This window comes from Bos taurus, chromosome 5, assembly GCF_002263795.3.
Source record: "Bos taurus isolate L1 Dominette 01449 registration number 42190680 breed Hereford chromosome 5, ARS-UCD2.0, whole genome shotgun sequence".
NCBI lineage: Eukaryota > Metazoa > Chordata > Mammalia > Artiodactyla > Bovidae > Bos > Bos taurus.
Genome location: NC_037332.1, coordinates 67374745 through 67402626, shown reverse-complemented (window position 1 = coordinate 67402626; position 27882 = coordinate 67374745). Strand labels below are relative to the sequence as shown.

At 43.9% G+C, this 27882-nt stretch overlaps 1 protein-coding gene across 2 annotated transcripts in view; it reads right to left on the bottom strand.

Annotated features, from left to right (window-relative positions):
- STAB2 (stabilin 2) overlaps positions 1 to 27882 on the bottom strand; it is a 172172-nt gene that overhangs the window by 42611 nt on the left and 101679 nt on the right. For both annotated transcript variants that reach the window (XM_059886141.1, NM_001206679.2), the window contains 14 exons: positions 26938 to 26994; positions 25795 to 25890; positions 24137 to 24332; positions 22552 to 22647; positions 16607 to 16652; positions 15371 to 15447; positions 11800 to 11925; positions 11141 to 11214; positions 10039 to 10110; positions 8074 to 8193; positions 5786 to 5833; positions 4689 to 4772; positions 4042 to 4188; positions 2678 to 2818 (listed from right to left, as the gene is read on the bottom strand). In XM_059886141.1, the coding sequence (XP_059742124.1) occupies positions 2678 to 2818; positions 4042 to 4188; positions 4689 to 4772; positions 5786 to 5833; positions 8074 to 8193; positions 10039 to 10110; positions 11141 to 11214; positions 11800 to 11925; positions 15371 to 15447; positions 16607 to 16652; positions 22552 to 22647; positions 24137 to 24332; positions 25795 to 25890; positions 26938 to 26994 (1380 nt within the window). The remainder of the gene's footprint in view (positions 1 to 2677; positions 2819 to 4041; positions 4189 to 4688; positions 4773 to 5785; positions 5834 to 8073; positions 8194 to 10038; positions 10111 to 11140; positions 11215 to 11799; positions 11926 to 15370; positions 15448 to 16606; positions 16653 to 22551; positions 22648 to 24136; positions 24333 to 25794; positions 25891 to 26937; positions 26995 to 27882) is intronic.

The following is a 27882-nucleotide window of genomic DNA, read 5'->3' as shown; positions in this document are numbered from 1 at the left end:
CTGCTTTGTCCCCAGCTTTGTCCCCAGCTGTGTAGTGTCTAAGGGAATATTTCATGCAAAGATAGGCTCGATAAAGGACAGAAATGGTATGGACCGAACAGAAGCAGAAGATATTAAGAAGAGATGGCAAGAATACAAAGAAGAACTGTACAAAGAAGATCTTCATGACCCAGATAATCACAAAGGTGTGATCACTGACCTAGAGCCAGACATCCTGGAATGTGAAGTCAAGTGGGCCTTAGAAAGCATCACTACGAACAAAGCTAGTGGAGGTGATAGAATTCCACTTGAGCTATTTCAAATCCTGAAAGATGATGCTGTGAAAGTGCTACACTCAATATGCCAGCAAATCTGGAAAACTCAGCAGTGCCCACAGGACTGGGAAAGGTCAGTTTTCATTCCAATCCCAAAGAAAGGCAATGCCAAAGAATGCTCAAACTACCATACAATTGCACTCATCTCACATGCTAGTAAAGTAATGCTCAAAATTCTCCAAGCCAGGCTTCAGCAATATGTGAACTGTGAACTTCCTGATGTTCAAGCTGGTTTTAGAAAAGGCAGAGGAACCAGAGATCAAATTGCCAACATCCTCTGGATCATGGAAAAAGCAAGAGAGTTCCAGAAAAACATCTATTTCTGCTTTATTGACTATGCCAAAGCCTTTGACTGTGTGGATCACAATAAACTGTGGAAAATTCTGAAAGAGATGGGAATACCACCTGATCTGCCTCTTGAGAAATTTGTATGCAGGTCAAGAAGCAACAGTTAGAACTGGACATGGAACAACAGACTGGTTCCAAATAGGAAAAGGAGTATGTCAAAGCTGTATATTGTCACCCTGCTTATTTAACTTCTATGCAGAGTACATCATGAGAAATACTGGGCTGGAAGAAGCACAAGCTGGAATCAAGATTGCCGGGAGAAATATCAATAACCTCAGATATGCAGATAACACCATCCTTATGGCAGAAAGTGAAGAGGAACTAAAAAGCCTCTTGATGAAAGTGAAAGTGGAAAGTGAAAAAGTTGGCTTAAAGCTCAACATTCAGAAAACGAAGATCATGGCATCTGGTCCCATCACTTCATGGGAAATAGATGGGGAAACAGTGGAAACAGTGTCATACTTTATTTTTTGGGGCTCCAAAATCACAGATGGTGATTCTGCAGATGATGGTGAAAATGCAGATGGTGACTGTAGCCATGAAATTAAAAGACACTTACTCCTTGGAAGGAAAGTTATGACTAACCTAGATAGAATATTCAAAAGCAGAGACATTACTTTGCCAACAAAGGTCCATCTAGTCAAGGCTATGGTTTTTCCTGTGGTCATGTATGGATGTGAGAGTTGGACTGTAAAGAAGGCTGAGCGCTGAAGAATTAATGCTTTTGAACTGTGGTGTTGGAGAAGACTCTTGAGAGTCCCTTGGACTACAAGGAGATCCAACCAGTCCATTCTGAAGGAGATCAGCTCTGGCATTTCTTTGGAAGGAATGATGCTACAGCTGAAACTCCAGTACTTTGGCCACCTCATGGGAAGAGTTTACTCATTGGAAAAGATTCTGATGCTGGGAGGGATTGGGGGCAGGAGGAGAAGGGGACGACAGAGGGTGAGATGGCTGGATGGCATCACTGACTCGATGGATGTGAGTCTGGGTGAACTCGGGAGTTGGTGATGGACAGGGAGGCCTGGCGTGCTGTGATTCATGGGGTCGCAAAGAGTCGGACATGACTGAGCAACTGAACTGAACTGAACTGAACTGTGTAGTGTCTGAATTAGGCTCTATTGCTTTCCAAGAGATTTGGTGATATACTTAACATCTTTAGAAACTCCTTTTTATTTAAATGAGGTACAGTGGATTCAGCTGTCTGCAATGAAGAACCCAACACTAATAAGTAACAAAAAAGTTGAAAGTGTCTTTTCTGTCCATTGAGAAGATGTTTTACTCCTGGTTTAGTTTTAATGGTATCTGTCCATCTATCTGTTTATCTACCTACGTGCTTACCTACCTGTGGATCATCTATCATTTCTCTCATCATCGTTATCATCCATCTATGTAATTTCTCCATCTTCCAAATCTATGCACAACCTGCCCTTGTGGAAACTAAAGAATAATTTACAAAATCCATTCAACTATTTACTTTCACCTATTTACTTCTTACTAGGAATAGTATTTCTTATGGGCTTCTCAGGTGACTCTACTGGTAAAGAACCTGCTTGACAATGCAGGAGACATAAGAGACTCAGGCTCGATTCCTGGTATGAGAAGATCCCCCGGAGGAGGGCATGGCAACCCACTCCAGAATTCTTGCCTGGAGAATCCCATGGACAGAGGAGCCTGGCGGGCTACAGTCCATAGCGTCGCAAAGAGTCGGATATGACTGAAGCGACTTAGTGTGCACGCAAGAACAGTATTAATGAGGTTTTGTTTTTTGGGGGGTAGCATGACATGTGGCTTGTGGGATCTTATTTCTGACTAGGGATCGAAACCAGCATCTCCCGTGCAGAGTCTTAACCACTAAACTGCCAGGGAAGCCCCAGTGAGGTTTTTAATAGTAACTTGAGATTGAAGCAGCAAAATTTAACTGTCTTGAACAATGCCTCAAAAGCAGAATTGAGATAATAAATTACATCTTGTGAGTCACTCCATGCTAAGAGTCTGACAATGAGTTCACCCACCAGAATCATTCCAGAGGCATCTTTAGGGGTGATAAGCAAGTTTTGGGGAGACAGCAGTTTGTCTATGACGTGGATGATTCCATTTGTACAGAGGATATCACTGGATATGATCCTGGCTTTATTATTTATCAATACCATGTCCTGAAATCAACCAAAAAAGAAAAAAGAGGAAATGAGCACATAGAGAAATAGACACAAAATCACTTCTTCCAAAATATTCTGTGAACATATTAAATCATCATGAAAGTGAATGTTCAAGTAGAGCTGTGAGCAAAATCTGAAGATCCAAATTACTTAAGCATATGTCAAGAATATAATTTTCACCTGGAGAAGTTAATAGCAAATCATCTCCAATACTTTGGCTACCTGATGTGAAGAGCCAACTCATTGGAAAAGACCCTGATGCTGGGAAAGATGGAGGGCAGGAAGAGAAGTGGGCGACAGGGGATGAGATGGTTGGATGGCATCACCAACTCAATGGACATGAGTCTGAGCAAACTCTGGGAGACAGTGAAGGACAGGGAAGCCTGGCATGCTACAGTCCATGGGGTTGCAAAGAGTCAGACACAACTCAGTGATTGAACAATTAACCAGAACAGTTATTTCACTGCGATTCTCTAATATGAAATAATAAGCTGATCAAAATTGCCTTCCTTCTCTTTCATATGTCTTCTCTAGCAACCCCCCTTCTGACCCCACCAGACACTTTCCCCCTTTGTCATGAATTCCACAGTCACCATGTGTTTCTTTTTGTGGTGAGGGAAGGCATCAGCTTGGTCAAGGCTTTGAACAAAAGCTTTCATCCCTCCCCAGCTATTGCTGAAAGCAGTTCTCTTGACCACCTGAAGCTGCCTTGCCTCTGAGTTTCAATTCCAGCTCTAATATTAATATTGACTTGCTGTGTGATCTTGGAAAAGCTACTTAACCTGAGTTCAGTTTCCTAATTTTTAAATTGAGGAAAATAATAATATCTACATTATGGGGATTAAATCAGTTAGTACATATCCCTGGTGGCTCAGGGATAAAGAATCTGCCTGCAATGCAGGAGTCATAGGAGACACAGGTTTGATTCTTGGGTGGGAAGATCCCCTGGAGGAGGGCATGGCAACCCACTCCAGTATTGTTGCCTGGAAAATCGCATGGACAGGAGTTTGGCAGGTTACAGTCCATGTGTCTCAAAGAGTTGGACATGACTGAAGTGACTTAGCACACACACATCAGACACTTAGGATAGTAGCCGGGATAGAGCAGTCATTCCCGAGTGTGTTAGTTGTTATTATTATTATTACTCTTACTGCTCTAAGGAAGAGGAAAGAGAGAGGGCCCAAGGAAAATGAGCACCTTCCTGAAGTGGCTTCTCCTACCTGAGACACGGAGATGACAAGTGACTCCCCTTGGAGAGAAGTAGCATTTGGGGTCAATTTCAGGTTTTCCAGAAGAAGCTGGTGGCAGGCGATCACGTGATACCGAAGAATCTGGGGCATCAGGCCCCCTTTGTCCCAGTCCTTAATCTGCAATAGATCCGAGGGTTCCAGCCAGAGCTAGCAGCCCTCTGGTTGGAAACATTCAATAAATGCTTGCTACATTATTACATATTAATGGATAATCCAGCATGAAGAGTCCAAGTGAATGTTAGATAGTAAAGGCTCTGATAAATTCTGCAAGAAAAGAACCTATTTATATCCCATTAATCTAGCATTCCCTTTTTTTTTTTTTTTTTTTTGAGGGGTGTCTATCAGGGTTTAAATTATTTAAGAATGGTTGGTCTTTCCCAACCTCCTACCCTACTTAGGGATGTCCTCTAGAAGTCTATGCTAGTGGTGACCCCAAATCCACTTAAATGATGGGGCTTCCCACACTGACAGGCAACCCCTTTCATTGGTGGTCACCTCCAGCTGATTCTAAATCTCCTGTTTAGAAATGTCTTTCGTGTTGGTTCCAGGGTGATGCCCAAAGACTGTGTTCCAGTCCCAAAACTCTTCTACCTACCTGCCTCTAGCTTCATGCTTACCTGGGGTTCCTCATCAAAGGCTGCAGATAAAGGTGCCAGGACGGTGAAGGGGCCAGGGCCAACCAGGTCTCGCACAGAATGTTCCTGTGGGGAAGGCAGGTGGGGGCCACATGCCATGTATTGTGTTGGCTAAAAAAGTTCGTTCAAGCTTTTTTGTACCGTCGTATGGGAAAACCCAAATGAACTTTTTGGCCAACCCAATACGTAACGTAAGTAAAGGCAGGGGCTCAGACAAATAACGGAGAGAGAGTACATGATGGCAGAGGGGAGAGAAAAACCAAAAGGGGAGACTCGTGTTTCATTTAGCCTTAGATTCAGAATCACCTACTTCCTTAGACATGGAAATAATGTTTATTTTTATCTGGTTGTAGAATGACATATGTTGACTGGTATGAAAGATTTGAAAATATAGTATAAAAAAGAAAATAACTACCCATAATCCCACCACCTAGAAAGATCTCTGTTATTTCCAGATAACTTTTTGCCAGTGTGTCTCTTTCACACACTAAATGTTTTCTATGGTTGAGATAAGAATGCAAATGTTAAGTAATAGGACAATTTACTCAACTGTTCTATGTTCTTGCCAAGGTTAAGGACCTATGGTTACTTATATTTTCTTCTAGATTTTAATCTATATTTTAAAAAAAATAATTTGATTTATTTTAATTGGAGGCTAGTGAAACCAATACAATATTGTAAAGTAATTAGATTTTACTCTTCTAGATTTTTATTCTTTTTCTTCAGTATCTCTGGACTGTATTCTGATGTAAGATTTAACTTAATATTTTCACCCAAAGAGTTAGCTGATTGCCCCAGTAATGCTTCTTGTCTAAACGGGTTGGATGGCAGTTTTTTCATAAAATACATTCTCACATGTGCAACGGGCAAGGGCAACCATTACTCCACTTGTATGCTGCCCACCTGGGGCCTGAGAAGTTCACAGATGACCAACACAGAGAGTACTGCAGAAATGTAGGTTCCAGGACTGTCTTCTATCTTTACCTACTCCAGAGGTTACAGATTTAACTCATATCTTTAACCCATATCAGGGGTTTGAGACCCAATTCTTCTAGTTAGACATACATATGCATTCTTACCAGCAACTGGAAGTAAAACTGAGATGTTTTTGGATTCTTGGGAAGCTCCTGGAAACAAAGACAAAAAGGTCCACTTAATGGCTCTGAATTAAACACAAGAACAATATAGGGTTATCACAGGGCAATTTCTCCAAGATTGAGAGAATCTACTATCTTTTTAGAGCTTAACAGGTGGCTCAGTGGTAAAGACTTTGCCTGCCAATACAGGAGATGTGAGTTCGATCCCTGGGTTGGGAAGATACCTTGGAGTAGGAAATGACAACCTACTTCAGTATTCTTGCCTGGGAAATCCCATGAACAGAGGAGCCTGCTTATGGGTTACGGTCCATGGGGTCGCAAAGAGTCTGACATAACTGAGTGACTGAGCACACATGAATACACTGCCATGGCAGGCTTCTTAAACAAGTCTCATCTGTAGGCTCACGACTGATGTTCAGAATGATGATGCGGATATACCGTGAGCTCTAAAAGCTTCCTGGAGTCACCATCTGATTTACCTTGGAAAGGTTCAGCCATTTATAAAAGTACCTGAGCTTTAAGAGCATTTTTGCAAGTTCAAGTATTTAAAAAATCTTTCATAGGTTTATGGAAGATTTATTTTCTCTACTAACAAGAATATTTCAATCAGCCAGAATGCTCTGGTCCCTCTTTAAACCAAATAATAGGATGTTCACTTTATAATAGGTAGAAATCTACAGGTATCACATCCAAGCATCTCTCTACCAAGTACAGATGTTCAGGTGTGTTCACACGCACACACACACCAACAACAGCCTACATCATGGCCATGTCTTTGAGTTACTATATACTCTGTGCCTGCTACACACGTTGTCTCATTGAAATCGTATAACAACTTGCTTGGAATGCTACCATTATTTTCTTTTAAAGGCTAGAAAACAGATATATCACAAAGAGATGATATAATCTGCCTAAAGTCACATTACCATAATAACTGGCTGAGCTGAATTCATACCCAGGCATTTTCTGACTTGAGAACTGTTAATCTGAATCACTGCATGCCAGATCAAGTGAATTCTCATGGGAAGATAAAATTTCCATGTTTTATAGTTTTGTTTGTTTGTTTTACATTTTGGCCATGCTGTGTGGACATGGAACATGTAGAACTGGACATGGAACATGTAGAACTGGAAATGGAACAACAGACTGGTTCCAAACTGGGAAAGGAGTACATCAAGCCTATATATTGTCACCCTGCTTATTTAACTTTTATGCAGAGTACATCATGAGAAATGGTGGGCTGGATGAAGAACAAGTTGGAATCAAGATTGCCGGGAGAAATATCAATAACCTCAGATACGCAGATGACACCACTCTTATGGCAGAAAGTGGAGAGGAACTAAAAACCTCTTGATGAAAGTGAAAGAGGAGAGTGAAAAAGTTGGCTTCAAGCTCAACATTCAGAAAACTAAGATCATGGCATCTGGTCACATTACTTCATGGCAAATAGATGGGGAAACAATGAAAACAGTGACAGACTTTATTTTTTGGGCTCCCAAATCACTGCAGATGGTGATTGCAGCCATGAAATTAAAAAACGCTTGCTCCTTGGAAGAAAAGTTATGATCAATCTAGACAGCGTATTAAAAAGCAGAAACATTACTTTGCCAACAAAGGTCCGCCTAGTCAAAGCTATGGTTTTTCCAGTAGTCATGTATGGATATGAGAGTTGGACTATAAGGAAAGCTGAGCACCGAAGAATTGATGCTTTTGAACTGTGGTGTTGAAGAAGACTGTTGAGAGTCCCTTGGACTGCAAGGAGATCCAGCCAGTCCATTCTAAAGGAAATCAGTCCTGAATATTCATTGGAAGGACTGATGCTCAAACTCCAATACTTTGGCCACCTGATGCAAAGAACTGACTCATTGGGAAAGACCCTGATGCTGGGAAAGATTGAAGGCAGGAGGAGACAGAGGATGAGATGGTTGGATGGCATCACTGACTCAATGGACAAGTTTGAATAAACTCCAGGAGTTGGTGATGGACAGGAAGGCCTGGCGTGCTGCAGCCCATGGGGATGCAAAGAGTCAGACATGACTGAATGACTGAACTGAACTGTGTGGCATGTGTGATCTTAGTTCCCAGACCAGGGATCAAACCCTTTGATGGAAGTGCAAAGTCTTAACCACTAGACCTCCAGGTCCCTCCAGGGACCTCCCTCACATTTTAGTTTTATATGGAACAAAACTCTTGCACCCTTCTCAGTGCCTTAGATTCTTCACACAAGGAGGAAAGTAGAGTTCACTTTACAGAAACATGCCTTGCGTTACCTGATGGATGTTGCCACGGCAGGTAAACCCATCCCCAACGTAGTCTGGTTTGCAAGTACAAGTCCTTTCGTCTTGTCCAGTGTGGTTGCAGATAGCAAATTCACTACAGCCGCCATTATTCTGGTAAAATTTCCAAGGAGTGGGGGATAGGAATCAGACCAGTTAGCTTGCCAGCCCTGCCAATGCTCACAAAGCAATTCTGTATTGACATTCACTTTTTGTCTTACTCTCTGACTGGTTTCTTTTGAACTGTGGTATTGGAGAAGACTCTTGAGAGTCCCTTGGACAGCAAGGAGATCAAACCAATCAATCCTAAGGGAAATCAGTCCTGAATATTCATTGGGAGGACTGATGCTGAAGCTCTAATAGTTTGGCCACCTGATGCGAAGAACTGACTCATTGGAAAAGAGACCCTGATGCTGGGAAAGATTGAAGGCAGGAGAAGGGGACAACAGAGGATGAGACGGTTGGATGGCATCACCAACTCGACAGACATGAGTCTGAGTAAGCTCTGGGAGTTGGTGATGGACAGGGAAGCCTGGCGTGCTGCAGTCCATGGAGTCGCAAAGAGTTGAACACAACTGAGTGACTGAACTGAACTGACTGGTTTGCATTATTTGCTCTTTTCCTGAATTTGTGTTCCATCTCCCTAAAGTTGTAAGAGTCATCCTACTCACCCAGCCTTACACAGGCATACCTCATTTTACTGAACTTTGCAGGTACTGTGATTTTTACAGATTGGAAGTTTGTGATGACTTTGTGTTGTTGGATGATGGTTAGCAATGTTTAGTAATGAAGTATTTTTTTAATTAAGGTATGTATTGGGTTTGCCAAAAAGTTCGTTTGGGCTTTTCCATAAGATGTCACAAGTGAATCCTAATGAACTTTCTGGGCAACCCAATACATTATTTATTTATTTAACTCTTACTGTCTTCTTTTTAAAATTGAAGTATGGTTGGCTTACATACATTGTATTTTTTTAGACATAATGTTATTGCATACTTAACAGATCTCAATATAGTATAAATATAACTTTTTATGTATTGGGACACCAAAAATTCTTGTGACTTGCTTTATTGTAATAGCCACTGTATTTTGGTGGTGGAACCGAAGCCACAATGTCTCTGAGGTGTGCCCATATCTCAAGATGGCAAGTCCATCCCAGCAGATCTCCAGCCCTGAAGAGATCAGTCCAGAGTTGCCAAATGGGAAGTTTATCAGCACCCGGCAGTTAACTAGGAAGGCATCAATCTTGTTTGACACTTCTCAGCTAAAGGCTAAACTCTAATCCATCATAGCAAAGTAATAGTCACCAGCCAGAAGGTAGTTGGTGTAAAATAGACAGACCGTCATGGGGGACAGTAGGGACCTCGTCTGGAGAGAAAGGGCTTTAATTATGGAGTATCTGTGCTGTTTTCATGCTTGCAGGAGACTCTCAGGTGGGCAGAGATATGGATGAGGAGGGAAGGTGTATGAACTGGGCCTCTGCTGGGGATCAGAGCCTCGTGGAGGAACAAGCACGAGAAGTGGCCAAGGGTGTGACCTGTGAGTCAGACAGACAGGGGTTCAAGTTCTGACTCTGCCATGTGCTTGTTCTGTGACCAGGGCCAGAGACCCCTTCTCCTCCTGCTCTGGGGTGGGTTGAATTATGTCCTCCCCAAAGCTATGTCTACATCCTAAGCCCTGATCTCTGTGAATGGGACCTTATTTAGAAAAACAGTCTTTGCAGATGCAATGAAGGATCTCGGAGATGCGATGTCTTAGATTAATCAGGGGGTCTTAAGTCTGCTAGTGTCCTCACTGGAAGAGGAGATCCAGACACAGAGGTGAGGTCACATGAAGACGGAGGCAGAGACTGCAGTGTCTCCAACTCTGCAACTGGGACATGAGGAATGGCCCAGAAGCAGCTCTGATGGAGGGCACCTCAACACCATACCCTAGATGCAGGGAGGGGGCGGTACTCACGGTCAAGCAGACGTTGATGAGGGTGCAGACTTTCCCATCTCCAGTGTACTTCGGCAAACAGTTACAGACAGCCTGTCCAGGAAGAAGGCAGAACGGGGCATTTCACAGTCAGGTCCTGCTGGCTCTCACTCCATCATCATCTGTCCAGTTTCTGATGCACAGTTTCCCGCTTGCTCACAGTTTGACAGGGACCGAGGGAGGCAGAGTCCGGGTTCCTGAGCCTCCAGCTTCCCTACCCAGTCTTTTCGCCCCTCAACCCCTCCCCTCCTTTATGTGGAGTCCTCACATGCTCCCACCCCACCTAACCTTCTCCCTAGGAAGGCAATGCCTTGGCCACAGCGCTGGGGAGTATGTGACCAAGAGAGGGCTTAAAACCGTTATCTTCTGCTGTTGTACATGTATTTCAGAGGCTCAAGCCCAAGAAAAATGGTAAGATTCTGGGCATCAGAAAGCTGAAAGAAAGGAGAGTGTGGCTGGAGACCTTCATGTTTCTGGAGCCATGTGGTGTTTGCACATGCCCACTTCTTCCCACTGCGCTGTGCTGTGTTAGTCGCTCAGTCGTGTCCGACTCTTTGTGACCCCATGGACTATAGCCCATCAGGCTCCTCTGTCCATGGGGATTCTCTAGGCAAGAATACTGGAGTGGTTGCCAAGCCCTCCTTCAGGGGATCTTCCCAACCCAGGGACTGAACTCAGGTCTCCCACATTGCAGGCAGATTCTTTACCATCTGAGCTACCAGGGAAGCCCAAGAATACTGGAGTGGGTAGTCTAACCCTTCTCCAGGGGATCTTCCTGACCCAGGAATTGAACCGGGGTCTCCTGCATTGCAGGTGGATTTTTTACCAGCTGAGCTACCAGGGAAGCCCCACTTTAGGAAAGGCCTTTTTCCCATGAACCCTTTGTTCCCTGCTCCTCCTACCTTCCTCCTCTTTCCAAAACAACCATCTCTAGGGGAATTGTTTCAGAATTCCCTCTAATGTATTTATTTCATCCTGTTGCTCCCTAGAGGTCTGTTCTCAGCCCCTCTCCCTCAGTCCTGGGTCTGTATCTGCAGGAATTGGCTCCTAGGAAAATGTAACCCCCCAGAGAGACAGAGCTCACCTGGTTGGGTCCCGTCTGTGTGCACTCTGCATGCCTGTGGCAGCCACCATGGTTCTCCAAGCAGGGGTTGATCTCTTTAAAACAAAAATCCCACACCTGGCATGAGAATTGAGCCTTATTTTTAAGTAAAGGCATCTCGATGGATCCAACCAAGCAGAGCAGGTGTCAAAGCATGAGTCGGTTTTCTTGGCAACTCTGTGGCTGAAAGAACCCAACAGGGAGGGTGCTGGCTGTGGTTTCTCAAAACTGACTCCTCTGGGACGGGACTGTGCCAGCAGAGGCGTATCTGCAGGCTTGACTCTGTCCCTCTATTGAATGAATATGAGTGTTTGCAGCCAAGAACTTGAAATAATAGATTTTGGAGTCTAATTCAGCATGTTATGAATGAAGAGACGTAGGAATTTAAAAAAAAAACACATTTATAACCATCACAGTGTAATTTGCTCAGAGAAGAATCATCAGTAGATGCTCAATTTAGGAGGACATTTTGATGGGAAGCAGGATGTTTGCTTGGTGTGAAAGCATTTCCTATCCGATTGCTTATAAGCAGCCAAGGGAAAACAAGTAAATGGAAAGCAAGTGGAAGGATCAGACAGCACCTTGACCGAGGGGTCAAAACTAAAGGCAGTTGGAAATCGCAGGTGAGAGGTGGTACCTACCTATGCACACGATGCCATCGCCAGTATAGCCTGCCTTGCACACACACACCCGGCTTCCTGGGGTGGTTCTTTTACAGACAGCCTTGGCAGAGCAACCTCCATTGCTGATCTCACAGGCATTGATTGCTATAGAAGAGAAAGATGACACAGAGCAGTAGAGGAGGAGGGGGAAAATTGATGTGTTTTTACTTGAGTGATTGAGAAATAGAAGTTACTTCAAAATGGCAGGCATTGGATTAAATATAGATAATTCAAAAGAATGCAAAGCACTAGATGTCACTGGTGAATTCTACCAAACATTTAATAAATACCAAAATTTCACATGCTCTCCTAAAAACTGAAAGAGGAGGGAAGACTCTCAACTCATTCTATGAGACCAGTATTACTCTGATACCAAAACCAGGAAAAGCTATCACAAAACAACTATAGACTAATATCCTTCATGAATATAGATTCAATATCCTCAAGAAAATACTTGCAGGTCAAATTTAGAAATATATAAACGTGATTACATACTATAAGAAAGAGGTACTAATATAGGAATACAAGATTAACAACCCCCAAGTCAATTAATGTAATAGAGCACAGCAACAGAATGAAAGACAAAAACACAATCATCCTAGTATAAGGAGTGAAGCCTTTTGTCAAAATTCAATATTGTTAATGATAAAAACACTCAATAGACTAGGAATAGAAGGCAACTTCCTTAACCTGATAGAGGACATTTTTCACTTATGAAAAACCCACAGCTAAGATCGTGCTTAATGATGGCAGACCAAATGCTTTCTCCCATGATTAGGAATAAGGCAAGTAGGTCTGCTTTTACCACTTCTGTTCAACACTGTGTTGAATGAAGGTTCTGGTCAGGGCAATTAGGCAAGAAAGAAATAAAAGGCATTCAGATTAGAAAATATGTAAAGGCATTTCTATTTGCAGATAACATGATGTGCTATGGAAAATCCTGAAGAATCCACTAAAAAGAATTAGAGTGAATCACTGAATTCAACAATGTTGTAGGCCACAGGATCAACAGTCAAAAATCAATTGTACTTCTAGACCATAGCAATGAGCAAACTGAAAATGAAATTAAGAAAACAAGTCCACTTACAATAGCATCAAAAGATGGACTCCATTAACAAATTATAAAACACTCTGCAATCTGCAAACATTGTGGAAAGAAAGAAAAGATAACCTAAATAATAGAAAGACGTTCCATGTTCATTGATGGAGAGAATTAATATTGTTAAGGTGACATTACTCCCTATATCTGATCTACAGATTAAACACAATCTGTCAAAATCCCAGTTGATTTCTTTGCAAAAACTGACAAGATTATTCTAAAACTTGTATATCAATTCAAAGGGCCCAGAACAGTCAAAACAATCTTTAAAAAAAAGAGCAGAGTTGGAGGACTCACATTCCCTAATTTCAAAACTTACTACAAAGCTTCAGTAATAAAGACAGAGTGGAACTGGCAGAAGGATCCATATGGAATTAAGAGTCCAGAAATAAACTCAAACATCTGTGGTCAACTGATTTGCCACAAAGGTGCCAATATGTTATTTCCATCACAGGAAGAATGATCTTTTTAAAAATTGATACTGAGACAATTAGATATCCACATGTGAAAGAATGAATTTGGACCTCACTATATACACAAAAGAGCTTCTCTGATGGCTCAGTGGTAAAGAATCCACCTGTAAAGCAGGAGACATGGGTTCGATCCCCGGGTGGAGACGATTCCTGGAGGAGGGCATGACAACCTACTCCAGTATTCTTGTCTGGAGAATCCCATGGACTGAGGAGCCTGGCGGGCTACAGTCCATAGGGTTGCAAAGAGTCGGACAGACTGAAGAGACTGAGTATGCAGGCATGTATACAAAAATCAATTCCAAGTAGATCTAAGATCTGGAGTCCCAAGGTGTGTGTATGAGTCCTGGCTTGCCCTTCATTCAACATGTGACTTTAGACAAATGACTTAATTAGTATGAATTTTGGGGTACACCCATACAAGCTTATGCACAGGTTTGGATAATGTATATGAAAGTTTTATAGAAATATTGAGCATTATATTAACTTACAGATGACAAAATGATGCAAAGAGAAGTCAAGCAGCTGTCCCCAGGTAACATACACTATAAGAACATAGACTTAAACCCAGGGAGTCTGACGACAGGACTGTTTATAACAGCTGCCGTTTTGCTATCTCCCCGAAAAACAGGGGGCAAGAGAAATCACAGTTACTTGTCTTTCCATTGTTTTCACTGGTATGTTGAACACATCCTACTTCAGGGAACACCTGAGACAATCCCCAGGGTCAGATGGTCTAGAATGCAAATTGGTGAGGACTTCCCTGGTGATCCAGTGGTTAAGCGTCCACCTGCTTTATAAAGCAAGGGACATGGGTCCAATCCCTGCTCTGGGAAGATTCCATGTGCTGCAGGGCAACTAAGCCCGTGTGCCACAAGTACTGAAGCCCGCATGTGCTAGAGCCTGTGCTCTGCAACAAGAGAAGCCACCATAATAAGAAACCTGTGCACCACAGCTAGAGAGTAGCCTCCCACTCACCACAACCAGAAAAAGCTAACGCAAGCCCAAATTTAATTAATTAATAAAAAAAGAAAGCAAACTGGTGCAATCATTGTCTAGCTCCACCACAGTCTGGACTGAAGCCCTCGTGGACACAGTGTCAAGAGAAAATGATGCTGTTTCCATTTTTTTCTAGCACTGAATATGTATTGGTCACCATAAGAGCGTTAGCTCATATTTATTGAGTGCTCTGTTCCAGGAATGTTCACAGGTATTAATTAAGTCATGCTGCCATCCAACAATCCACTGAGCAAGATTCTCTTATGACCTACAACTTACAGATGACAAAATGATGCAAAGAGCAGTCAAGCAACTGTCCCCAGGTAACACAAAGTGTAAGAACATGGATTTGAACCCAAGGAGTCTAACATCGGGGCTGTTTTTGACAGCTGTCTCATTCTGTTGTTGTACGTGGAGAGGTCATTTCATCCCAAATTGCTCTGCAAGGGACATAGTTTTATGTTTACTTTAAGGGTAGTTTAGAGACCACCCAAGGCCATGTGGGGAATGGGAAAAAGAACCAGGGCTCAAGCCTCTTCGTGTCCCATTTCAGAGTCCCCATGCCCATGCCACACCCTTGGTCAGCCAAATCCATGATTTTTAAAGCTCTCCAGGTGATTCCAATTGTGGCCAAGACTTAGAGAAGAGAACCAGGGCAGTGGCCCCGGACGTTCCAAAACCAACACATCTAATCCGTGAATAGTAGGTGTCCTGCCCCTGAATGAGGTCAGCCACCCTACCACATCCGGTTCCCCATCACTGCTCATTAGCAGCTGTCCATTTATTTATTTTTGGCCTCATCACATGGCAAGTGGGATCTTAGTTCCCTGACTAGGGATCGAATCCACACCCCTTGCATTGGCAGCATGAAGTCTTAACCACAGGACCACCAGGGAAGTCCTGCAGCTGCCCAGTTAGTCTGCAGAAACACAGATCTCTCAATAGCTTGGGTTACCCTCCACCTAGCAAATTCCTTACTTACCTGTGCAGATGGTCCCATTCCCCTGGAACCCTGCTGCACATTTGCACAAGGCTGTGCCATCCAGATTGAGAAGACAGCTGCCAAGAGAAAGGGCAAGTGGTGTTTACAGAAAAATGCACAACATCCCGCCTCCTGCCTGGATGGGACTCACAATACCCTTCCCCCTAGGATCCCAGCTCCTGCCCCATGAGGCACTCAGAGGTCCTCCCTAAGGCTTGGGAGGAGAGTTGATCCCTAGCACAGCCCTGCCATGGGCAGCTAAAACTGCAGTCACTTGTCAGGCAAACAACAGAGTGTGTACATGGAGGCATTGGTCCAAGGATACGGAGGGCAGCTGCCCATCTTCAGAGAGCATCCTATGTGCTCAAACCTATACTTCACACACTATTTGACGTAACCTACACAATATCCAGTAGCCCTAACCGGTAGGTCTATCATTCTTCCCATTTTACAGATGAGGAGACCAAGGCTTAGAGGCCTTAAATAAGTGGATCAAGGTTATACAATCAATGGAAACGACAGAGGCTGATTCAAGTCTAACTCCAGCTTCTGGATTCTTAATGAATTAACCCATTAGCTCCTCTGAGTGTTATGAATATGAAGTTCACTTATGAAGACAGAAGGCTTGGCTGTGAATTGCAAGTAAGGTTTGATGAAATGGAGGCCCACCAGGCTCCCTCTGCTTCTGTGAAAGGGTCCCTGTGGCTTGAACGGGGGTAACAACTGGCACTCTGCCAACGTGTCAGGTAGCACAGGGGGCAGCTTGTTCAAAAGGCTGGATCTGGCAAACTGACGGTGGCCTCATTTTTAGTTTTTACTTAAATCAGCCCTGGGATTTCTTTGGAAGGAATGATGCTAAAGCTGAAACTCCAGTACTTTGGCCACCTCATGCGAAGAGTTGACTCATTGGAAAAGACTCTGATGCTTGGAGGGATTGGGGGCAGGAGGAGAAGGGGACGACAGAGGATGAGATGGCTGGATGGCATCACTGACTTGATGGACGTGAGTCTCAGTGAACTCCGGGAGTTGGTGATGGACAGGGAGGCCTGGCGTGCTGCGATTCATGGGGTCGCAAAGAGTTGGACACAACTGAGTGACTGATCTGATCTGATCTGATCATAAATCCTCAGAAATGGTCTCAGGAAGCTTCTTCCCTAAAGATGGGGTCTGGTGAACACATACTATTAGGAAAAATCTCCTTTGCATCACTCCCAAAGGTGGCCAGAGGGCACCTACTTGGCACTGGTGTGGCAGGTCCCGTTGCAGTTGTCTTTTGTGATCGCTGCAAAAAGAGAACCAAATGCTGTCAGACTTTTTAAAATAAATCTCACTCAAGAATATTCTTTTAGTACTTGGTGATAGGAAATGATTTAGTTCCTCACAAGTTAACTGGTACACATCATGGGAACTATGTGACCATGTAAGTTCTCTTTTACCTTGGTTTCTAGGAAGCTGAGACAAATCTGAAGGTCAAATACACCGATGGAGTGTCTCCTGTGTGCTAGGTGGTGAGGCTGCACACTGCTCCCCGGGGTTTAATTTCCTATTTTATTGGGTTGGCCACAAAGTTCATGTGGGTTTTTGTAAGAGCTTAGGAAGGCCCCAAATGAATTTTTTGGCCAACCCAATGTTTATACCTTCTATGTTCCTTATTCTTTTTTTCCATCATTTTGCTACAGAGTGATATAAACAAGCAAATTTCTTGTTTGGTCACTAAGATATGTCCTACTCTTTTGTGACCCCATGGACTGTAGCTCCCCAGGCTCCTCAATCTATGGGATTTCTCAGGCAAGAATACTGGGGTGGGTTGCCATTTCCTTCTCTAGGGGATCTTCCCAATCCAGGGATCAAACCCACAACCCCCATCACCACTGGCAAGTGTATTCTTTACTGCTGAGCCACCAGGGAAGCCCAAATAAGCAAATACCTAATTATAATTAAGTTGTTGTTGTTTTGCATGTGCAAAAATAGCCCAGAGCCTGGCATGCAGCAGGTACTCACCACCTATTTGCTGAATGAATTCCTAAGTTTCCTGGAACAATATTACATTCTTATTCTTGGATGCCCAGCTAACATACTTCCTGGCAGGGGAGGATCAGGCAAGAAATTGTTAGAGATGATGGAAAAGTACCCACTGGGCTGGTTGCTCAGGCTAAGAGCTTTTGGGAAAGAAATCCTGTTAGGCCTGGCCAAATTATATAGAAGGTCCTGAAACAGAGGCCTGGCTGTGAGAGTGGTCGTGCTTCTGTGAGAGGGAACATTTACAGACTCCGATGAACTAGGTGGATGCAGTGCCATTCTGTGCCTTTATGTGCGCTAGTCCCTGAGTCCGGAAATCTCTTTCTCTCTGTTCTGTTTCTGAAATCCCAGCCACCTTTTAGGACCCCCTTGCTGGAATCTGCTCTAGACCTTTGATTCAGTTAATTGATAGAGACCACGTGGTGTGCTCTTTTGAGAAGGATGTGGCGCCCCTATCTGACCTCAGAGGGAAGAGTGCAATGATCAATTAACCAATTAACGATGTCTGACATGACTCGGGAGTGGGGAGTTTGCATTCGAACAAAGGATAATCTAGTCTGGTGGAGAGGTGCTTTACTCTGCACTCTTATATTGCAATTTTTTGAATATGACTGAACATTTATTTCCATTACTAGGCTGAAGCTCCTTGTACAGATTGTGCTCCTTGTACAGACTGTGCACTGGAGATCAGGCTGGAAAACTGGGCAAGTGCCAACTGGCAAATAGCTTTGTACTACACCCTCCTAACAGAAACAGAAGATATTAAGAAGAAGTGGTAAGAATATACAGAAGAACTATACAAAAAAGATCTTTATGATCCAGATAACTATGATAGTGTGATCACTCACCTAGAGCCAGACATCCTGGAATGCAAAGTCAAGTGGGCTTTAGGAAGCATCACTAAGAACAAAGCTAGTGGAGGTGATGGAATTCCACTTAAGCTATGTCAAATCCTAAAAAGATGTTGTGAAAGTGCTACATTGAATATGTCAGCAAATTTGGAAGACTCAGCAGTGGCTATAGGACTGGAAAAGGTCAGTTTTCATTCCAATCCCAAAGAAAGGCAATGCCAAAGAATGCTCAAACTACCGCACAATTGCACTCATCTCACACGCTAGTAAAGTGATGCAAAATTCTCCAAGCCAGGCTTCAACAGTATGTGAACCATGAACTTCCAGATGTTCAAGCTGGATTTAGAAAAAGCAGAGGAACCAGAGATCAAATTGCCGACATCCGCTGGATCACTGAAAAAGCAAGAGAGTTCCAGAAAAACATCTACTTCTGTTTTATTGACTACACCAAAGCCTTTGACTGTGTGGATCACAATAAACTGTGGAAAATTCTGAAAGAGATGGGAATACCAGGCCACCTGACCTGTCTCCTGAGAAATCTGTATGCAGGTCAAGAAGCAACAGTTAGAACCGGACATGGAACAACAGACTGGTTCCAAATTGGGAAAGGAGTACATCAAGGCTGTATACTGTCACCCTGCTTAGTTAACTTATATGCAGAGTACATCATGAGAAATGCTGGGCTGGATGAAGCACAAGCTGGAATCAAGATTCCTGGGAGAAATATCAATAACCTCAGATATGCAGATGATACCACCCTTATGGCAGAAAGTGAAGAAGAACTAAAGAACCTCTTGATGAAAGTGAAAGAGGAGAGGGAAAAGGTTGGCTTAAAACTCAACATTCAGAAAACTAAGATCATGGCATCTGGTCCCATCACTTCATGACAAGTAGATGGGGAAACAGTAGAAACAGTGAGAGACTTTATATTTTTGGGGGCTCCAAAATCACTGCAGATGGTGACTGTAGCCATGAAATTAAGATGCTTGCTCCTTGGAAGAAAAGTTATGACCAACCTAGACAGCATATTAAAAAGCAGAGATATTACTTTGCTGACAAAGTTCCATCTAGTCAAAGCTATGGTTTTTCCAGTAGTCATGTATGGATATGAGAGTTGGACTATAAAGAAAGCTGAGAGCCGAAGAATTGATGCTTTTGAACTGTGGTGTTGAAGAAGACTGTTAAGAGTCCCTTGGACTGCAAGGAGATCCAACCAGTCCATCCTAAAGGAAATCAGTCCTGAATATCCATTGGAAGTACTGATGCTGAAGCTGAAACTCCAATACTTTGGCCACCTGATCCAAGGAACTGACTCATTGGAAAAGACCCTGATGCTGGGAAAGATGGAAGGTGGGAGGAGAAGGGGACAACAAAGGATGAGATGGTTGGATGACATAACTGACTCAATGGACATGAGTTTGAGTAAACTCTGGGAGTTGGTGATGGACAGGAAGGTCTGGGGTGCTGCAGTCCATGCGGTTGCAAAGAGTCTGACATGACTGAGTGACTGAACTGAACACCCTCCTAAGGTGTTTTTCCTATAGGCAATGAAATTTCTCCTCCTGGAAGCAATGGAGAATCACAGCAGGTCACTAAGTCCTGGGGCGTGGGTGGGAAATAATACTAGTCAAGATGTTTATGTCCCCTGTCCCCAGTTCATACTTTGAAATGTAATCTGTAATATGTTTGTACTTGAAGGTGGGGACTTAGGTGATTAGGTCATGAGTGTGGAATCTTCATGAATGAAACTAATGTCCTTATAAGTGAGACCCTGGAGAGTTCCCTTGCCCCTTCTGCCATCACGTGGGAAGACAGCCCTCTACAACCCAGAAGAGGGCCGTCACCAGAACCCAGCCATGCTGGCACCCTGATTCTGAATGCTAGCCTCCAGAACAAAATAACTTTCTGTTGTTTATAAGCCACTCAGTCTATGGTACTTTGTTATAGCCTGAACAGACCAAGACATCTATGCTTTAGATGGTTCTGTGTGGCAGCAGCGTGAAGAATGGAATGGAGGAAAATGTGACAGAAGGCAAAGAGATGGATCACAAGGGTACTGGTGAGAGGAACAGCAGAAGGAAGGAGCTGAAATAGTTCACCTATGGTACTAGGGACAGAGCAGGGGGAGGCTGAGAGGGTGGCTCCAAGACTGGGTGAGCAGGCGGGGGTGGACTGGGGTCTTTCTCCACAGTAGAGAAAGCAGGAAGAAGATGAGTCTGGTGGTTCATCGTTGGCCCCGCTTTCTTCCCCTCATGGCACAAATACACCTCCACCTGCTTAATGACACCTATGTCTCCAGCCTTGGCCTCACTCTTGAGACTTCCACCCACACACTCACATCTGCTCTACAGTGACTGTCTGGAAACCCACATTTTCCCCAGACTGCCGGCTGCTGGGGCAGGGACCACACACTACTCATTGCCGTGTCCTCCAGCAGGAGCTCCATGTGTCTGATGAATGAATGAGTGAGCTAATACCTCCTGGGAATCTCCACCTGGGTGTTCTCCCGCCCCTCAATCTCACCCTCCTGCCCCTAAGCTGGACTCTTCCAGAACTTGCCCATCATCTACACAGTGGACCCCTCCCTCCCTCTTCCTTTCTTCTGTATCTCTAGTCACCTCGTGCTCTTGATTTTAACTCATTTGGCAATTAAGTGTCTTCATTTTCCCTGCCACAGTCAGGCCACCACCTTGGTTCAGATTTTTGTTAACTGCCTCCTGAAAACCTGTGCAGCCTCCAGGTTGTTCCCTGTCCTTTAAACGTTGTTGGTCCTCCTGTGCACACGAGGATAGTTTATGATACAACAGATGACCTCCTGATTATCCTTGGCTGTCACTTTTGTCTTGCTCTATTTCAGGGATTCCCCCAGGCTGTCTTCCTGTTTATGTGACCCCATTGCTCCCTACTTCCCTCTCCCAGACCCTCTAAACCCTTGCTTGGAACACCAGCATTTTACATCTGTTCTAGGGTATCTCCTTGGCTTGCGACCATTTACACTTCCAACTTTAGCTTTTCAATGAAATCTGTGTTACCCTGATTTTTAGCATCACCTGAAGTTTTGGGCAAAGACACTCTTTCTGATAACTCCATATCCCTGGAGCTTTCATTGGGCTGTCAGGCACCTGTGACTCCTCTCTAGCTCCCGCCCCAGAAGAGGGGGACTCTCTGATACCTGCTTCCAGGGGTAATTTCTCCAGTCCAGTGTCAGAATGACCTTTCTAAAACACAAATCACACCATACTGCTGACTTGCTCAAAACCCTTAAAAGGCTTCCCAACAGGAAGCTTCAGCAGAAGGTCCATCACCCTTAGGCTTCCATGACCTGACTCCTGCCCACATTTCTAGCCTGTTCTCATTCCACGTTCCTCTTTGCCCCTATATTCCTCTCATCCTGCAATCCTGTGGTTCTGTAGATGTGCAGAACTCCCCCACATCTTTGGGCTTTTCCATAAGCTTCTTTCTGTGTGAAATTTTCTCTCCTCATCACTCTCACAGGGACACATAAGGAATCATCAGTGCAGTAGGAAGGGGGAGGGTTCAGGAAAATGGACTGGCTCAGACCCTACTGAGAGTGGGAAATAAATTGATATAATCTCTTGGCAATAAGTAGCAAACTTTTCCCCCAAAGTACCAACTGCTAACTCAGAAATTCCATCTCAAGGAATCTAACCAAATGGATTAATAAGATAAATGCAAATATATATGAATATATACACACATATGCATGAATATATATATATATATATATATATATATATATATGAATGAAATAGTCTTTGCAGCATTGTTTATGATAGCAGAAAACTAATTTTAAGAACATGGTAAACAGAATGGCTACCCACTCCAGTATTCCTGCCTGGAAGATTCCATGGACAGAGGAACCTGGTGGGGTACAGTCCATGGTGTTGCAAAGAGTCAGACACGACTGAGCCACTAACACAGTCTGATGATCGGATATTATATAGAAATTAAGAAAAAATGATATTTCTCTATGTATTTATTCACATGAAAAGATATTGATCATATATATTATGTGAAGTGAGAGACTCACAAAACTGTGTGCAGAGCATGGCCCCATACACATGTCTATACCTAGAAAAAGGCTGGAAGGCCAATATGAAATACTAATGATAGTTTTCTCCCTGCCTTGGGAGTATGAATAATTTTTATTTTCTTTTTAATGCTTTTATTTTACAAACTATTTTTGCTGCCAGTAGGAATTATTGCCAAAGAAAGAAATGAAGATGCCATTTCCGTTTTAGGAGGAAAAAATAGAGAACAGATCACAAGTACCAGAAGGTTGGCTCTTACCACTGTCACATTTCACTCCTCGCCAGCCCACGTCACAGTCGCAGGAACCATCACCCAAGAGTCCTTGATTGCATCTCCCATGGACACAAGTACACACTAAGTGGAAACACAGCCATGCATTGTCAGGTTTTTGACCTGTGTTCAATAACTCACTTTTGATTTACTACAAAGGTTCACTTCTGCATTTGAATTCTCCAGTCCACTTCCAGATAATTAGTGTCACTAATGGGTGGGTGCGGGAAGGGATTGGATTCCCAGGAAGGGCAGGGGGCATAGGAGTGTGCTAAATGGTGAAACAGGTTGTGCTTCAACAAAGACCACCCTTTGGGGACTGTGTAGCACTGCGGGGCAGTGACCCAAGCAGTGTGAGAGCGTCCTTGGCTCAGGTTATCAGAGGAGCCAAGGTTATGTGGGATCCCTTGGGATGGAACCATGTTTATTCCCTAGGAGTAGGTTTCAGAGAGAAGTCTGCTAGGATCCTATAAACCTGGCGAGGCACTGCCTTCATTGACTACACAGAAATGCAGATTCCTTTGTTATGCAGCAGTGTGGTGAGTGTCTTTAGGAACTGGAAGAAAGCTAAGGATGCCTTTCTCAGAAAAAAGCATTCAGCCTTGGGGGTTTGCTGGGCCCTGTGAGGATCATCTGTGGATCCTAGGTTAGGAAATCCTGCATAAATGCAAGTATATAATTCTCCCATATAACACAGAAAAAATCAGCACAGTAATGCCAATTACATATTATACAGCCCAATTATAATGATTCAATTATATATTGATTTTGTCTGGCTTGGGCTGGCTGATGAGAAAACAGTGATAGCCAGGTCACACGCATGACTCTCAATAGAAGGTAGAAAAAATGCTTTGTTTTCCCATCATGGATTAGAAAATCCCTTCTTTCCTGTCAGCCCCCTCATAAGTGTGTGCCCCTGGCCACAAGAAAGTCAGGGTGAGAGACTGCAGGTGACTTAGCTAAAACAGATCACAATTTTCGTAAAAACAACATAAAGCATGTGGCTGGCTGTGTGGATCAATAGAGTGACCATCACATAAAGGGCCTGATTCAAGAACAAGGCTTTGGAGGGCAGCAGGGTGTGCATTCAAATCTCACCAGGTGTGACGTTGGGGGAAGTCATTCAACCTCTTTGCCTTAAGTCTTCATTTGTAAAAAGGGGGCATGAACACTCCAGTATATATGGTTTCCGTGTGGATTAAATGAGATAATGTGCACAGAGTTGATTTTCAAACAATCACACAATGTCCAAAACTGAGTGTAACCACAGAGACCAGGGCCCACAGACTAATACAGAAACATGGGTGGGTTGGACAATGTCAATGAGCAGACTGGAGTGGGCTGGTAGATGCAGGTTAGTCAGTACAGAAAATGTTTGGAGTTTCTGCCAGTGCAAATTACACAACACGGAAGTTCTTGTAATTTACATGATAATGGCGGCGGGGGCGAGGTGGTGGGGTGTGGATTCCAGCCTGCCCTGGACACCAGCTGGTTAGGGAGCACGTATTTAGACTCTTTCCTCCTGCACTTCCGGTTGGTTTGGGGAGCCCGCTGGGGGTGGTGGGGTACGCACCTTGGTCGCAGTGGATGCCGTACTTGCCCTCAGCGCAGGTCTCACAGGCCGTCCCGCTGAAGCCCCGCCCACACTCACACACGCCTGTGCCATTGACTCCGTCCAAGCAGATCCCATTTCCGAAGCAGACGTTCTCAGGTTTCCCTGGGCAAGGCTGGCACTGGGGGCCAAAGTAGCCCGCGCAGCATTCTCTTGTCTGAAACAGAAGGGCCAGGCTGGGTGGGGACAGGGCCATACCGCTGTCCTTTGGACGTGTCCAGCCACAGTGTGGACATCTTGCAGGCGGGACTGGATGCGTGCCCGTAGCCTTAAACATGTGGAATGGTTATAAGGGACGGGGACAGCATCCCCCAAGAACGGGGCAGGGGGCATGCAATTTCCACGGGTGCCAGCACCAGCATGGAAGCTTCTGCTGAAGAGCTAGGAAGGACCTGAAGGAAAAAGGCAAGCAGGAAGAGAGGGTGAAGAAAAGTGAGAAGGGAGGAGGGGCAGCAGGAAGAAAGAGTCATGTAGGTGATGCCAAATGGGCCCTGTTGTTGTTTAGTCGCTAAGTGGTCTCCGACTCTTTGCGACTCCATAGACTGTAGTCTGCCAGACTCCTCTGTCCATGGGATTTCCCAGGCAAGAATACTGGAGCGGGTTGCCATTTCCTTCTGCAGGGGATCTTCCCGACCCAGGGATGGAACCCATGTCTCCTGCATTGCAGGCGGATTCTTTACCACTGAGCCACCTGGGAGGGGCCCTGGCCATCCCCAAACCTGGCCTCTGTGTGTTGTGTTATTTCATCTGGTACTGAAGGTTGGGAGGCAGGTGAGACCCCTGATGTTCTATAATGACTCTTATTTCCGGGAAGCCCTGCAGGATTATCTGCTTGCTTGGGCCTGCTTTTATTCTTGAGTGCACTAAAACACAACATCTCCTGCAGCTGCATGCTCCACAACTTAACAGCTGAATCACTTGCCTCTAGGATTGGCAGAGGCTGTGTCTTCTGTGAAAGGAGCGGGACAGGATGTTATAGAGAATTTACCTGCAGATTCCAAAGCCACAGCCGAGAGGTCCCTAGCCCTGGGGTTCCACTTTTCTAAATGACCAGGCGCCCCTGTTCTTGCTTTAGGGAGTTGCCCATTTCCTGTCTCTTTCCCTTTCTTGTGAGAACAGGAAGATCCTCTTAGCCTCCTGGTCCCTCTGTTTCTTCATCATGAGACTGAAAATTGCAGCTGTCACCAATGTACTGACTTGTAGGGCTATCCTGAGTTTTAGTGCTACTCTGGCTATTTTGAGTGACCACTGTAATGGAGATAATGAGGGGACTTCCCTGGAGGTCCACTGGTTAAGAATCCGCCTTGTAATGCAAGGCATGTGGGTTTCAGCCCTGGTCAGGGAACTAAGATCCCACATATCATGGGGCAACTCAGCTCATGCACCAGAACTAGAGAGCCCATGTGCCACAACGAAAGATCCTACATGATGCAGTGAAGGTCTCATATGCTGCAACTAAGACCTGATGCAGCTAAATAAATAAATATTTAAAAATAATGAGAAGGAAGGCAAGATGGCAGAAGGAATCCATGCAAAAGCACTTTGAAAAGTATAGCATATGATCATGTTTCTCAATATTACTGCCATTGTTAGAAGGCTTATTAAATTGTTATACTCACAATGACGGTTTTCACACACTTTGGCTGGCACCCTAAGAACGGGGATCGCCTGCCCATGAAATAAATGGTATAGAGACATCTCCTCATCTCTTGGCCCTATGAAATAACAGCAATTATATTAATATTAGCTTTTCAGTTAGGACAAAGCTTTCCAATCTCTGAAAGCAAGGGGGTGGGTGATACATTGCTGTCTCTCTAATTGAAATGTTCTGGAAAGGGAGGGGGTTGGCTTCTTGGAGCTGCTTCATAAAAAAGAAAATGCAACATTGAAATGTTGGCTGCCAGAATACTAGGTGGCAAAATGCAGATAATTATCCCTTAAAGTGATACTCCATAAACAGAACTTTTCTTTAGAAGATTAATTCAGGTTAGGAAGAATCATAGAGTATCTCAGATAAAAGCATCTTCCCAACCCTCCACATTGAACTGAGACTTAGTTTCTTTTTATTTATTGGTTGATGGTTGCCTGGTCTGAGGCAGGATTAAAGCTGTTTACAAAGACTTATACAAGAGTAAATGCAAACTCAAGTAAGAAGAGTCAGCATTGTTATTGTCATAAATTGCGATTGTGCCATGGAAGGTGCGTGTGTGTTGATCCTTTGTAATTGTTGGATCCTCTGAAGCACTTTTTTCCTGTAAACAGGTATAAGAAACATAGACAGGTCATTCATTCAGAGATATGTGTATCGCCCCCCAAGTCTGTCATGTGTTTCTTTGCGAAAGTTAGTTATAACTTCAACCATAAAGGGAATCAGGAAGGTGGGACTCCTCAAGGCTTGAAACAGTGTTTCTGTGAAGTCCACTTCCTCTGATAAGATTTCCTGCTCCTGTCCTCAACCAGCTACTGGGATATGAAAGATGTAGAAACTGAAAAATCCCTTCTTCCATTGGGCGCTGATTGAGATGAGCTCCTGTTTCTATTTATTTATTAATAAAAATTTGGTTCAAATTTGCTTTGGTTCAAAACAGTGGATTCAAGACTTTAGAAAGATGCATACAAGATTAAGAAGGTGAGATTAAATTAAAACCCAGTGAAGGAAGGAGGGCAGTGAAATGAGGTGTGCTGGAGACTCACTTTCTAATTCAGACCTTCCTGTGATCCAGAAACAGTTTTATCAAAGAAGATATCAAAGAAATACTTACTAGCGGTTTAGTTCCAAATGGGCAGATGGGCGGCTGGGGACACTTTCCACACTTTCCCTTGGTAAAACACAGAGGCAAAGTGAGTATTTCATGGTTATTACTTTTAATCAAAACAAGGCTGCAAATATTTTCCAGACTTGAGGCTGAAGGTTTCAGGCTATAGAAATGCAAATCAGAAGCTCATCTGGCTAACCTCTTTCCTGTCCTTTGAGCCAAACACTTCAGCTACTTCGGGTCATGGACATTGGAGCATCACTTTCTCCACTATACATTTCAGATGCATGTAATTTTGTAACATGTGCGAGTCTTAACTCAATTAAATCCTAATTCCTTTAACACCAACTCTCATTTATTGAAAACCCGCTATTTAGTGAATTGGGCCAGACTGTGAGATTAAAGAATGCATCACCCACAGTGCCCCCAGCCCTAGGGGCACACTGTCCAACTGAGAGGTCAGCATGGAGATAATACCCACTGTCATGAGACAAAGATTTGCAGGTGAAGAATAACAAACATTTTAAAAGTATCAGCCTGTTGCAAAACAGGAGGAGGCCAATGTGACTAGTTCTTAACTTGGCACCTATGGATGGTATAGCTTGGTCATTCACAGCTCTCGCTCTGGGGCCAGACTGCCTGGACTTGAACTCCTTCTTTGCCACTTGGTAGCTCTGTGAACCTGGGGGTGTCACTTAATCTCTCTATGGCTCATTTTCCCCATCTGCAAAATGGGCAGAGTGATAGTGCTTACTCTGTAGGGTGTTGTGAGGATTCCATGAGTTAATACATGTAAAATGTTTGGAGCAGTGCCTAGCACATAAAAAGTGCCCAACAGATGTTAACAGTTATCATTATTACTGAGAGAACCTATACCATCTCATGGAGTAAAAAGTCTCAGTTACTTGTCCTATATTATACTGAAATGATCCATTTCCATATTTTCTCTCC